Source organism: Notolepis coatsorum, assembly GCF_963971535.1.
Source record: "Notolepis coatsorum genome assembly, chromosome: 11".
Classification (NCBI taxonomy): domain Eukaryota; kingdom Metazoa; phylum Chordata; class Actinopteri; order Aulopiformes; family Paralepididae; genus Notolepis; species Notolepis coatsorum.
In genome coordinates this window covers 51,513,441-51,529,238 of record NC_140175.1, presented here as the reverse complement: position 1 = coordinate 51,529,238, position 15,798 = coordinate 51,513,441, and the positions used below count along the sequence as shown (strand labels likewise).

The 15,798-nt window shown below is 40.2% G+C and overlaps 1 protein-coding gene across 2 annotated transcripts in view; it reads right to left on the bottom strand.

Annotated features, from left to right (window-relative positions):
• brf2 (BRF2 general transcription factor IIIB subunit) overlaps nucleotides 1-15,798 on the bottom strand; it is a 57,511-nt gene that overhangs the window by 17,548 nt on the left and 24,165 nt on the right. For both annotated transcript variants that reach the window (XM_084325522.1, XM_084325523.1), the window contains exons 2-4: nucleotides 9,240-9,299; nucleotides 2,792-2,946; nucleotides 2,029-2,198 (exon numbers count right to left, since the gene is read on the bottom strand). In XM_084325522.1, coding sequence (XP_084181648.1) covers nucleotides 2,029-2,198; nucleotides 2,792-2,946; nucleotides 9,240-9,299 — 385 coding nt within the window. The remainder of the gene's footprint in view (nucleotides 1-2,028; nucleotides 2,199-2,791; nucleotides 2,947-9,239; nucleotides 9,300-15,798) is intronic.

Genomic DNA, 15,798 nt, shown 5'->3' with positions numbered 1-15,798 from the left:
GAAGATACCGACTGTCAAATGACCATAGTATTGTCTCCATTCTCGAAGTCAACTTCCTGTCTGTTGTTGCTACACAACTGCAGCGTGGGGGGAAACTGTCCCGCCTGGTACATTGTGTACGCTTCATTTAGTGGAGAAACGGATTGTTAAAGCGGCAAATTAAAGACAATCAAGCGTAATTTTCTTCAGTCCTTCACAATGCCAAAGAGCTGCTGTGTTACACGTTGTACTAATGACAAAAACAGAAATCCAAATCGCAAGTTTTATACCATCACGGAGGAAAAAGTGGCTGGCAGCTAACGTTAGCTACGTTAACCTAAACAAATAGCTACATGCTGAGCTAACGTTAATTATATCATATCGAACCGATAGGAGCTTATCTTAACTAATCTTACGTGGATGTTTGATCCGGTAGTGGCACACGTGGTACCACCACGTAAGATTAGATAAGATAAGCTCCTATCGGTTCGATATGATGTAATTAACGTTAGCTTAGCATGTAGCTACCACGACCACAACATCAGAGGGAGTTAGCCGAACGTTAGCCGCCAGCCACTTTTTCCTCCGTGATGCATCAGCTGGTATTATATAAAACTTGCGATTTGGATTTCTGTGTTTGTTATTAGTACAAAACGTAACACAGCAGCTTCAATTTGGGTATTCGAGAGATGGCCATGTCTGCAGGTGTTTTGTATGGACATGATGTCAAGTCAATCAGGGCGAGCTTCTTTGACTCATATCTTGCCTTAGAATCACCAGAAAGGCTTTCGAAATAGTGAAATGCCATGTTGGCCTCAATATTTTCAAAACAAATCGTATGAAAATGTTATGAAATGAACAAGAATGTGATAAAAACATGTAATAAAAACAGAGCTCAACGCATGCATTTGATGGTAGAAATCCGTTTGTTACCCTCATACCAAGATGGCGGCGGTCTCGTGACGTCAGAGTGTCTTCGAGAATAGCTATAATATAGAATATATAGATATAGCTCTACAAACAAGGTGACACACCCCTATCTTTAAAGCGTGGCCTAGCTAGAACAGGATGAGGAAAATGGCCAGCACTGAATGAGTTAAGCTTAGCATTGTATTTAATTTTTATCATGTCTATTTTATTATTTGTATTTTTGCACAATCAAGGCGGGCATCTCTCTCTCTCTCGCTCTCTCAGCTGTAATGATGTCGGAAAGTTGCGCGGAATCCCAACATGGCCTTCGGGAGAGGCGTTAGTTGGACAATGCCTAGGCTAACCGGCCATGTCCGCTTCCATTCATTGTCCTAAGCTAGGCTAACTTGCAGCCAGATAGCTTTCTACTGAACGCACAGAGAGGAAACTGGTATCCATCTTCTCGTCTCTCTCTGAAGACGATAAGCTAATTTCCCAAAATGTTGGGAAGTGTAACAGTCTGTACAACTGCATATGATGCCAGATGGCTGATTGTGAATTGCAGACAATGCATTAGCCTGCGTGTGGATTTGTCCGAATCATGAGACAGTACTAGTGATGCGAAATTTCCCATGACTAATAAACTCATGGTGTTACCTGTGACATAATGCTGCTCAATATCTGTAGAGTGCTTACAGCGCTACATTGATCCACTGTGTCTTTTTAATTAATCTTCAATGATTAGTATCCATTTGTTGGACAGACAGAGTTGATGTTATGTTCTAATTTTTAAATAAACCAACGGACAGTAATACCTTCCAAAATGTTCTATCTGATGGATTAATGTAGCTGTTATTTAGCGTATTGCTCAAACATACTGTTGCTGGTCTGGAGTGATCCTCTGAGCTCCTCTTCAGTCAAGCTTTCGCTGCGGTTTAAATCCAAAAGATTGCCAAATACTTATGTCGCCTCTAGACCCTCCTTTCTCTCCTTTGCGTGAAGTTAAATCGACTCTACTACTAGAAGTTAAAGTGAAACTGAAGCTACTCTGTACTTTTTTATTTGATGAATGTAGGCACTGATGTGCGAAAATTAACTACTACAACATCACGGCCCTCGGGTCCAGTCCCCTGCTCTTACTCTTGGCAGTGTGTCTCCAGGATGTCGGTGATGTTGATCAAACAATGAGTCTTGATTTGCAGAGTCTTCACCATGTCGATGTACATCCTACCCATCAGCATTGGGTCTGCCTCCAGCATGCTGGTGATGGTCGCCATGGCGATAGGCCAACCTCGCAGCCTGCAGCTCACCTGGGTAGAAGAAACCATGTGGGGGGGGGGGGGGGGGGGGCAGTGATTGTTATGGAGCCCGATACTGAGTGCCTTCCAAGCTGCCCGACATCCATTTGTCTGACTAATATCACAGGGCCTGAATATAAATTCACACTACAGCCATATCACACACTACATCATTCTTTGCAGTTATTTAGGAAGAGAAAACTAGGAGGGGTCAGTGACATAATTCAGACAAGTAAGTTTAAAAAAAATATTATTTAATGTTCTGGCAACATATCCTGGCTAAATATGCCTCGTTTTATAACGGTGTATTGATAACATAGTGCTGTAATTACATTTTCTAATAAATATGCATGATCAAGTTCAACAACGTGTGCTTTTATTTTGATATTCCTTAATTCCACGTAGAAATTACACGATGTGGGGTCCTAAATAAAATGGGGTCACGTATGAAAAAGTTTGAGAACCCCTGATCTAGGTATATGTTGACTATAGAAGGCAAGTTAGTATACTCTGTGTAGTGTCCTCTCTGGCAATAAGTAACAAACATTGTGAATTCTGATGGTACTGTTCTTGTTAAAAGGTGACCAGTGTTTCCAGTAGCTCACCAGCACACAGCAGCCCCCCAGGACCTCTTTCTTGTGCAGGGTGACTTTGATGAATCTGCGGTGCATATAGGCCTGCTGGTAGTAGCTTTCTGCCAGCTCTTCGATGTCCCTGTAGAGCCTGAGGACGCGACACAAGGTCCGCAGCCGCTGCAAGCCTGGGATCATAAACAGTAGCATACCAAGACGTTTGGTCCAAAATGAGATATTCCTCCTAAAATGTGACACCCGCTCTCACAAAACAGTGAAGTCACAATGGAACATTGGTAATGTTACTATTCCACCTGCTGTGATGAAGTAAGACATCAAACTGGTTATTATTTGATATCCATGATGGACTATTATGAAACTCAACGCCTGGCTACATTGACGCCGTCTTTCACTTTTGCATGGTCAAACCAGCCGCCCCTGTGTTTCGAGTGCGCGATTAGTTATACTTTTACGGTAATGCAATAAAACAGCCCTGGGGAGCTGTTGGAATTCACCTTACATACAGAAATACTTTAAATTAAAGAATTCATTATTCCCGGTAATAAACTGAATGAACATCAAATCAATATGAGGTTTCGTGTGTTCAGTATTATATAGTTTCCACTTTAAAGCTAATGCTAATCCAACCGTGGAATACTTCCGGTTACGATTTCAAAGTAAAGGATGTCGTGTGGTTAATTTACATTATTTGCAATTAAGGAATAGGACAGTAATTTATGAGCCTACTATTAGGACGGAGTACTTCATAGACTACTTGCGCAAATAATATGAACTACTTTTACTGTGTACTTTTTCAGTAATTTGATTTTCAAATTCCTCTCCAGAGAACAAGAATGAGCATTTTCGTCTAACTTTGATGTGGTCTAAAAAGTATTTCTTCCATAAGTAGTTTATGACACTGCCAGGTTTGTACTGAGTACTTCTAGGACTACTTGCAAAAATAATATGACCTACTTTTACTGAGGGTCCTTCAAATTACTTGACTTGTTTCATTCAAAGTTCATTAAGTTCAGGGGTCCGTTTACTGAAAATGTCTTTGATAAAAAAAGAAATTAACAATGACTGAAGAATCTAAAGGATGTCCGTCATTTGACTGATTAAATTCATACTGAAAATCAAGATCAAGTAAACTTTTGCCCTTCTGCTCCATGGGAGGTGTCTGTCCTCCCTGGGCTCGCCTAGGACACTGCGCTACTGTTTGACAGGTGTACCGCTCTAGTCAAACTCCCCACCTGCCACTGTCCCCAGAGCGGGTCGTGTCCGGCAGAGCCCACTCAGGGCTCGCCTCCCCAAAGTGAGGAAACAATATAAATATAAATCTTGACGGGCCATCGTGGCCGGTAAAAGATATATTATATATACTTTATTACACTGACTTTGGTGAGTGAATGCATAGTAGACTGCTGCCCTGTCCTGAGCAGAGAGAGGGCGAGTGCATGTTCTGGCAGTGACATCACCTTCTGGTGACATGCCAGACACACATTCGTAAGTACAGTAAACAGACGTCCACTCCCTTCATATGAAATTCCCCCAGTACTAACGCTAACAATAAAGAGGGACATGTGGAAACGTTGAGGCAGCAGTAACAGCGAAAACAACAACAAACAAACCAATCTTACAATGAGGCAACAAGTATGAAGTACACAGGACAAGCTACACTACTATATTTGATAATTATGTTAACGTTAGGTAAATGCAACATTAACAGTATTAACGTGAGTTTGTCCAAATTATCTTCAATGTTATTGAAGACTCCTGCCTGTGACCGATAAGTATCTATTGATCGGTTGTGTCAGTCTACATCAGGGGTGGCCAACCAGTCAGAGACTAAGAGCCACAAAAAAATTACTGTGGTACCACAAAGAGCCACACCATATACCAGCGTTTCTCAACCTTTTTTTTCAGTCACGGCACCCTTCATGTGTTTATAGGTCTCACCCTCTGGCCTCTGAAGTTGCTAATGTCTTTTTTATTTGGGCCTCACAGGGTTAAAAGTACCCTGTGAGACCCACGGTTGCAAAATTACAAAATCACTTTTAGCCATTTAAAAAAATAATGTTTATTTAAAAAATGTAAAGGGGAACTATTTTACTATTTCTTTCACTATTTGGGCACTTTTACACAATTCCTGTGAGTCTATGGAACACCTAGGTTTTTTTCAAAAAAAATGCATTGTTTTGTATTTCTAATCAAGTACTAAAAACCACATTTTTCTACCTCAAGATCTTAAGCCGTTTTGAGGCTGGGCTCCAACCACTGTGTGGCCTGGTGCCAACTGCCACATCAACTGCCACATTATTATGCAGCTGAGAAATCTCTGACATCACAGATATGCACATTTTCAGATGACTCAGTTCAGTGAGGGTGAATATTGTGAGAGGAGAATTGGAAGAATTCGCCAATATGAGAATTAGAGACATATATCCTATTAATATAAGTCCACATAGCTAAGAAACAATGGTAAACACTGAAAAAAGCCATTTATAAGATAGTTCCCCTTTAAGCAATTGGTCCTGTTGTTCAGCCTCACAATGCTATTTGATAGTAAATGTGTTTATATGTCCCACCCTCTGGCCTCTGAAGTTGCTAATTTCTTTTTAATTTGGGCCTCACAGGGTTAACCTCTTAAGCCCGAGATATACAGTAAAAGTGTATATTTTCAGCATTATGTTTGTTTACCAATTATTTTAACTGTTATTAGTGAAATATAAGATTATAGAAATCTCAGGGCATTGAGTCGGAAACCGGCGCATATTGACAGGAGGAAGTGGCACAGCCAAAAGTGAGTGTAGTCTTTTGAAGGAAGAGACTCAGGGCTTTCAAATTTCGAAAAACTACCCTACCCAGCTCACACCAGCCCCTGTCAATCATCTGACTTCTGGATTTACTTTTTAATTTCTCTTATTTTTTGGGATTATCTCCCACAAACCTGAACGTTATTGCCATAAAACAGAACGCAGTTAGTTTCTCTACCTTTCTGTGAACGTCTTGCAAAAAACGGTGTTGCAATATGATGAAAAATGGTGGAGAAATTTACATTATAAAAAAGATGGCAGAATTCAGTACTGTATCTACAAAACCTTCTGTTTAATCATCTTCCCTTTATTCATTTGCTTAGATTTTTCAGGTCTGGTCAATTTTAGCATGGTGTTATTTACAGTCAAAGATAATTTTTTTTTTAAATAGAATTGATATTCTCCTTTGGTTCATTACAATTTACTCAAGCCTAGTAACAGACACACTATTTCTGACACTGATCCATATATGTCCCTAGATTCAGATACCAAGAACATGCAAATGGACCATTTAAAAAAAAATTGTAAATGTTTATTCTACGTCCTTATGGAATGAGTGACATAAAAAAAAAAGTAAAAAAAAAAAAAAAGTAAAAAAAAAAAAAAATTTTTTTTTTTTTTTTATGGATGGGAGAGCCGCACATTGACGGGCAAAGAGCCGCATGCGGCTCGCGAGCCGCGGGTTGGCCACCCCTGGTCTACATCAATAAAAAAAAATGCAATAAGGAGCATCCGTTTGTTGGACAGGGTTGACTTGACGCTGTATCCATCTCGGCCTGATTTGTGTCCATTACCATCCGCAAAGCTGTTGTTTCTGCAAAGGCACGGTTATGTTAGTTTAATTTTTTTTTACAAACGGTGTAGGGGTGGGAATCACCAGTTTAATCACGATACGATACGATACGATATCGATTCTTTGGACAACGATACGATATTATCCGATATCACACAGTCTGCCACGATACGATACGATACGATTCGATTCAGGTGCCTGCGATCGATATGAGACGATATTATGTGCCCATTTAATACAATCGGTAACATTTAAATCAACAAAAAAAAAGGCAATGGAAATATCATGACATTTTTATTTTTGAGCTCTTCCAGACATTTAAATGAAAAACAATCTATTGTTTTTAATACAAATAGACCTCCTGTTCACTGTTTTTGGTTCATTTTTCTTTTTTTTCTCGATATTAATATCCTATTCACTGTCACAGAGCTGTATTTTGGCTGGAAAAGCATATTGGGAGTCCCAAGGTGCAGTACCGGCCAGATCCTGTTAGTGGGGCTATCCCCGAGAATGCACCCTCCCAGTCCCCACTTCTCTCTGCCTATGGCTCTGGGTTAGCTTGTTAGCTCACGCTAAAGTAACGTTATCTTCGATCTTTAACGCGACGTGGGCATAATGGAGTGACGAGGATTGCAAAGCAGGTTAGATGCATTGGACCCGTTGTGGAATAAAACAGCAGGGACATGTTTTGGGTCACAGAATAGGCACACTAGTCTTGCTCTAGTGACGCTCTAGACGCTACTGCTGTTGATGTTAAACGGAGTTTGAGTTTCACAACACTGGGCGCGGGGCGATGACGTCGCCGTCGCCGGATTTTCAAAATAAGAGTATCGCAATATGAATCGATCTTTTTACGTGGCATCGATCCTATTTGATTATTGATAATAGATCATCGATCTGGATCGATGTATCGTCCCACCCCTGAGTAATACCATCAAATTTATATCCGTTCAGTGATGGATCAATGTGCAACCGCAGCCTAATCAAGTGTTTGTGCATTTAGAAATAATTGCTAATGGAAACTGTAACTGAGGGGTACAATTCCCTGACTGTATTAATCAAGTATGGTATCATTAAACCACTACCGTCTTATGTACATTATACTGGCCATACCGTACACGAGTATATGATGAGAACACTTCCCCACAATGAATCGGTTCTACACAAAGTTGTCTTTAAGTATTTATTAGCAGCAAGAATACATAATATACTTTAATTGAATGCACTTGTAAGGCAAAGGAATGTGCGTAGGCAAATCAATAATGAATGTCCATTCTCATATTACGCATGAGATAATAATACAACTTGAATATTAGGAATTATATCTAGGGGATACTGGTAGGGGGTTCCACCGGTTGTAAGCCAGCAGGGGGAGGCAATGCTCTAATGCAAAGTCTGGGTCAGCGGGGACTCAATAGGCTCCCGGAGGCGGTATATTACTCCCTGCTCAGCAGACGAAAGGCAGCGACTGTAATCCCAGTATGCGTGCAGCACAGGTGGAAGCCGGTCAGCCTCTCCAATAGAGACGGGCTCGAATGATGCTCCTCACGGGCAGGTCCCACAGCAGTGGGTGTAGACGATTCTTCTCCGCTCGAACAGCCTGGTCCAAAGCAATAATAATAATCCAGTCGGAAAGGGGGTCTGCATTCACCGGTGTAGATCCTCCGGTGCGCGGTGGTTCACATTAACTAAGTTGAACTGGACGTTATTCAACCAAGCGCTGATACTCCACTATCCTATTCGCACGCGGCTATAAGTGCTCTATTTAGACACACAATTGCTCACTTCACTTGGTCTTTGACTCGTGATGAAGGCTTACTAGTAAGGAGCGAACGATACGTTGAACAAACGTATTAGGATAAAACAAGACTCTATTTTGGGGCAATACGGGCCCACTTCACCGCACGTTGCATAGTGGGTGAGGCTTCACTTGGGTAACTCGAACTCGAACTGAACTGCGGACTGAACTACTTCTGTATTCACCTGCGCCATATTTATATGTTGGGGGAACAAACTAGTACCAGCCCCACCTCTGTCTCGTAGTCCTGGGCAGAACCGGGCATGTTGAGACAAGCCTTGACGGTAGCTTTGAACTCGACTCTGGGGGTAAGACACTGGCGCTGGTGGCACGCTATCCAATAAGAGAACGAAATATTATGGTCTGTAGTAGGTTAAAGGGATATTCCGTGTATATGTACAAAGAATACACAAGGGATATCAAACGATATACAAATATTATGCAATATATATCAATCAATAAATACATATATTCGGTTTAATCTGACCCTTTGTAACAGAAACCCTGAATCTAAGTCTATATTATTCTGCATATTAAATGTATCGTGGTAGATGAAAATTAAATGCTATTTAATAGGCTATATCTCATTAAATACATTTGAATGAATATGATGGGAAATAATTAACGATGACCGGATTGTATGACCGCGTCATTTAAAAACAAACCCATGGACGGTAATAACGTGCATCGGTTTTCATTAGGGCTGGGAGGTATACCCAATATGAAGGTATACCGTCATGGATCCATGCAAAGGTATGGATTTATACTATACCATCCTCCACATTATATACATAATATATTGTTAAAAAAGTATATTATTTGCTGTATATGTTAGAGTACATTTATTTTTTTAGCTTGCAGCAGTATTTTAAAAAGTACATGAAAATCACATTGTAATTTCTACTGGAAAACAAAATCCCAGCAAATGGCGTTATACCGTCAAAACCAAGAAAGATATTGTGCTATGGTATTTTGGCCATATCGCCCAGCTCACATTTCAACTCCATTTTGTGATATGATCAATGTAGCCGGGTCCTTGTACTGTTAGTCATCAGGTTGATGAGTTTCTTTTACCTTTGATTAGATTTCTGCAAGGTTGTCTATCCACAGCGGTAGTTTGGCTGTATCTCACATCTAAAGAGGAAAGAAGAAAGATAGACAAGGTTAATAATAGGGATGCAAAGCGGAGGACACTTTCCTGTAAATTTCCAGAAACTTTCCATCGGAGGTTAAGCAAATAGAAAATTGGCCCAGTTTCAATAAAAATCTAGTTTATAATAACAAACTTATTTTGGGGGGGAAATACACATCATAAGACAATAGGGGTGTAACAGTACACGTATCAGTACCGAACCGTTTCAGTACTGGACCTTTGGTTCAGTATGCGCTGTGTACCAAATTAATGCAAGTAACTAATGCACTAATGGAACGCACGTTATTTTTTTATGCAAAATTGTATTCAAAACTCCAGGTTCACCCCTTCCCAAAATATAACGGATGTTGTTCGTTCAGCCCACGCACAACACAGAGATTACCTGTAATTTAGCATAGCCTCATAGCTCATAGACCTGTTCGCTGTATACGTCAGACTCAGAGTGTGCGCACACATCACCAGAGCACAAAGGAACGTAATCCTGGTCAGAACAACGGGGCAGGCTACAATATATTTGCATTTGTTAGCCATGCTAATCCGAAATATTTCCAACTGGGACTTGCAATTTCTCAGAGTGCAAATCACTGCCTTCGTGACCGATGGTCGCGGTTGTTGTTCATTACTACTCGTTCAGCACAATGACTAATTTGCGCGTCTCCTATCCGTCATGCAGCGCATTCAGGCCAACGCCCACCGGGGGCTGTTTTTTTCACAATCGAATATAAAAAGAAATGTACAAGCCGATTATTAACTCAATCCCCGCCAACAACGATTATATACGTGTTTGGCCGACAACCGTTGAACGCCAACCACGTATATACGTTATTTGATTGTTTTTCCTTTTTTTAAATGTTTGTATTCATTATTCATCCATTGGTGTTACCATAGGGAATGAGTCTGAGGTCGCCAAAGTGCAATACCGGCCGCATCCAGCTAGACGGCGGTATCGAGCACCCTTTGTAACCTTGTGTCTTGGTCTGTGTAATGGCCAAATGTCTCCGGTTTCACTTTTCCTTGTCGGGCGAGGCGAGCGGTTCTCCCGGTTCCATTGAAGCGTGTCAAATATCCCCGATCCATATGTTGTGGTGGGTTATGCCGTGTACCAAATGGACATTGGATGTACCAGATGACAATCAAACAATTGGAATATTATTTTTGGAATACTCCCGATCACAGGTAAAGACGATCTGATGTCAATTTTAGCTTGATCCTGCAATGCTTTTATACCGATCGGGCTGATAAGCGTTTTCAGTGTTCAATACGAATGCCGTTACTGACAATCAAATAATCAGAAACGACCCCCCCCCCCCCCCCCCCCAGGGCTCGAGACTAACAATGTCCCGTCGTCCCTGGGACTATCAAATATTTATTTGTGATGAACACAAATCATCTCCGGGACGCAGTGGGGATGAAGAGGATTTATTTGGAAAATGTCAACTGCGCCGACTGTACTGCGCATATCACTGCACTCGCAAACAGATAACGTTAAACACAGCAGAAGATGGAAAACAGACAGACCAACCAACGGGGAACTGCATCCAACCCTAGTACAACCCTCGAGTCTAAGGTAAGGACACATTTAAATCACAGAGGAGTATGTTAGTCTATTGGAACTGTATACAGTAGTTAGCGTTTTAGCCATATAGCTGCTTGCTAGCTAATGTTAGCCCCGTGTGTGTGCTCAAAGCTAGCGTTTTAGCCATATAGCTGCTTGCTAGCTAACGTTAGCCCCGTGTGTGCTCAAAGCTAGCGTTTTAGCCATATAGCTGCTTGCTAGCTAACATTAGCCCTGTGTGTGCTCAAAGCTAGCGTTTTAGCCATATAGCTGCTTGCTAGCTAACGTTAGCCCTGTGTGCGTGTGCTCAAAGCTAGCGTTTTAGCCATATAGCTGCTTGCTAGCTAACGTTAGCCCCATGTGTGTGTGCTCAAAGCAGCCCGCCCCATATAGGTGTATCTGTTATACATTGACAAGGCTTGACAACCAAGGTTCAAAGTTAACTTCACATTTATTGGCTGTTGGTTTACATGTCGGACTCTAGCTCATATCTATGCTCTAGCTTACAACTGTGTGTCTTGACTTCCTGCCTGGTGTGCCATCATCACACAACTACGGAATCCACTAGGCTCAAATTATATGCTGCCACCGAAAATGTTCAGTTTGGAATAAATATGGCTGAATGAACACACTTGTATTCCTTACAGTATCCATGACATTGGACACTTTGACTCCCTTAGATATGTCAGATGATTTCTGTACTTTTCACTACATGTTTTATTACTTCTTAAACTATCCTATCAGTCCTTAACACTTTGGATGCCACGCATCCCTGTCTCAAAACATGGTTGAATTCCACCACCCACTTCAATGATAGCGCTCTCATATTTGTGAACGCATAAACTATGTGTCTAATCTGGCCGTCGCTTATCAATGACTTGTTTGCAGTCAACATTGTCTAAACGGAATTTTTTATTAAATTTTTTTTTATCGGTTCATTTCCGTTTTATACCATTTTGAAAAACCCTCATTTCTTGAACGTTTCAGGAACATATAAAGATTCTGTGATAAATGCCCTTTACTGGAATATTCTGGAATACACAAAAAACATTGTAATTTTTAGGCCTATTTATGAATCGTTTTCAAATAAACGCTAGATTATCAATAGTATGTGTACTTAATTATGCACGCTATATAAGCGGGCTGAATCGATTCTCTCATTTCCTGATCAGCACACACACACACATATGGCACACGCTGATATCTCTGTGAAAAAAGGTCTGATTATCCTAAGACTGGTAAAATAGATTCTAGAGCCAGTTTTGAAATCAGTTTTATTTTTTTCCAAATTCCATTTTATTTTTTTCCAAATTCCGTTTTTTCCGTTTTAATATTTCAGAATCCTGTATTTTGCTTTGTACGCTCATTTTACCATCAGAAATAGTGTCTAATAAGTGGGAATGAATAAATGTCCACAATTTAATAAGATATAACAGTCCATTTAATAGGGCTGTCTTAAATACTCCGAAGCTTCGATAGATGGGCATGGGATTCGAATATGAAAATAAAATTCGATTATAAATTAAAAATAAATATATATATAAATATATATATATATTTTTTGCTAAATCAACTCTGCCTCTCTTTGTTAACTACAACAAGCAATGCTGTTTGTTATTTAAGATGAGGTCGGACTCGGCACTGACAGATGTGTTCATTGTGCTGCTTTTATAATAATAATGGCTTGGATTTATATAGCGCTCTTCATGACACCCAGAGTGCTTCACAGAGTCCATTATTCGTTCATACACAGTCATACCGGTGGTGGTAAGCTACAATTGCAGCCAGAGCTGCCCTGAGGCATAAAGCCTCAAATGACGGCTTACAATATTTCATGAAAGCAAAGTGTTTTGTTTGTCTAAGATTGAAAAAGGTTTAAACTTTACAGCAGTGACAAAGTTGAACAAAGTGCTGTACAAGTCCCACAACATTAAAAAAATAAAATAAAAAAATAATTCATTATATATTTATTTTTTTGCAGTTGATTCCATTTTTATTGCTCAATTCCGCGATTCCGTGAACGCGGATTTCATATGGCTCTAATAGATTCCTTACCTCAGATCAGATGTTCTCCAAAAAGATTATTCCAATTCCTGATCGCCATTCCAAATATCGATCGCGTTTATTGATCCAGCGCTGGGTACTGGAAATATGTATTCCACGCTGTTTTGCGGCTCGGCAATGACTTGGATCCTCTCGGATGGCTTGCCGGAGAAGTAAAATGAGGAAGCTGGATTCCCCCCCCCATGTGTTTCATTCAGTCTAACCAATGGGGTGCAGTACAACAGGGAGAGACGATAGGGGGCGGTATTTTCCCAATGGAAGCACTAACGTGATACTAGATTGATGAAATATGAATTCAAATCGCTAATAAAAAGAAAAAACGATATTTAGCGTCGCTGGCACTCAACGGTCGGCATGAACTAACGACATATCGTCGCTGGCACTAAAAAGTGTTAAAATAATAGAGTTGCAAATATCCATAATAATCTACAAGACATTAACTTAACACTAACAATATATATACAGTATATATATTTTTTATCATAATGATTCTTGTGAAATAAGTTGCCTTTGACTAAATACATTTATTTTCTCTTTCTCTACAGAAACAAAGACTGAGGCAACTGAGACAAATTTGATTCTTGCTCTCATTCACACACACACACACACACACACACACACACACACACACACACACACACACACACACACACACACACACACACACACACACACACACACACACACACACACACACACACACACACACACACACACACACACACGCACACACAGTATTACTCTGACAATAACTCTGACAAAAAAATAAGAAAGGTGTTTCAATATTGTTATTTGTTGTTTTGTTGTTACCTGTTGATATAATGTGCCTATTGTTCGAATAAAGAATTATTTCAAATAAATCTTTTTATTTCCTAATCATTTGAATGGCGTCTTTATGGCAATAATAACTATAGACGGAAAAACCAAAGTAAAGATACGACATTTAAATTTTTGGGACGGTTTACATTCACTTTGGGACGGTAACAATTGTATTTTGGGACGGTTCCGGGACGGTGGTGAAAAAAGTTAGTCTGGAGCCTTGCCCCCCCCCCCCTTTCATGCATTCATGATGGAACATAATACCTATAATATAGATTCGATTTCGGAATAATACTGTGTACAGGCAAGAAACGGCAACGTCTAGTGGAATTGACATATGAGGCTATAACTTAGCATTTCGGGAATTACCCTAGACCGCTCTAATACTTATATTCACCACGGTATAACACGGGAACATATGGATGGAAAATGTGTTCTTTTTCACATATTGAACGATATATAGGTGATGTCAAATGGGCCATAGTATTGTATCCATAGCTAGAATATAGAATATAGTTATAGCTCTACAAACAAGGTGACGCACTCCTATCTTTTAAAGCGTGGCAGTGCTATTACGGGCTCCATCTAATTCCCGGCGGTCAATGAGTTAATTTTAAAATATAATATTTGTTGAATGACAGCCCTACTTAACAGTTACTGCACACTACATCACCCCTGAGTGGAACATGGAAAGCCAAACTTTCCCCCACTGTACAGAAAACCTGTACCGTGACTTCAAAACCGAAGCGAACCGAACCGTGACTTCAAAAACGAGGTACGTACCGAACTGTGTACCGGTACACCCCTATAAGACAATAATAGGTTTTGTGGCATGTTTTGTTTAAAATATCCCCATCTTATGCCAAATTCAGTTTAATTGCAACCCTGCACTTTGCTGGTTCCTGGCTGTATGTGTACCACTACACTTTGCCTGTGGGAAAATCTAAATAGACTGAAATTAACTTTGGATCTTCCGGCCAACGGGATATGTCAGGTAATTAAATTTTACTTACTGGAGAGTCTGTCTGTTTACTTGGGGCTGAAATCTAGATTAAAATGTAAAATTCATTATTTTCACTCCAAGTCACATTCGACTCACCACGGAAGCGCCCAGTAAACAGAAATGTTTTAAAGTTGGACCATTTGATCAACTTCGGGGTACGTTTTTGACAATGAACTCATTGGACGCCAAAAACGAGTATACTCGTTTTTGGCGCCCATGCGTTGAACGCCAAAAACAAGTATACTCGTTTTTATGTTTTTTTTATTTTATTATTATCATACTAAACAGTCCGCCAGAGCTTGTGTGTGATTTTGGTAACACTATTAGATTTGAAATTATTAGAATTGAAATGACGATCAAATCAGTGGCAGTCTCGCCTACCTTTTGATCTGGGCTAGTTTCCTGTGGGGGGGTTGCTCACTGGCCACAGTAGCCAGCAAACTATCCGTCTCGGCAATGGTGACGTGTGGAGCGAACTATTGGAGATTATTATGAAGGACATAATAATAATAATAATAATAATAATAATAATAATAATAATAATAATAATAATAATAATAATAATAATAATAATAATAATATGGATGATAAGGTGCGTTTTCACCAGACTACATTGGACTCAGCACTTCTGATAAATCATAAAAATACTATAGTCAAACCGGCCGAGGATGTAATGTTGTGTATCTGTTCACCACTCCACGGTAGTCGCCGGCAGAGTTGAGAGCACCCCAGAGCCAACTAACGTTCGGCAATGGCGATCGCATAGAGCGAACTATTGGAGATTATTATGAAGAGGACAAACAGTGACGAACATAAGGTGCGTTTTCACCAGACCATGTTGGACTCTAGTATTTTCAAACCGGTCGAGGATGTAACATTATTTGTTCTCCGCTCCGCGATATTCGCCGCCAGAGCCAACTAACGTTATTTATTTAAATTGTTCCTGTGCAGACTCAGACACTTCGGAGCAAGAGTGGATTGGGTTTTGGCGGACCTGCTGACAAAAGGTAACTATTTTACCGAACCCCATCATAAAACA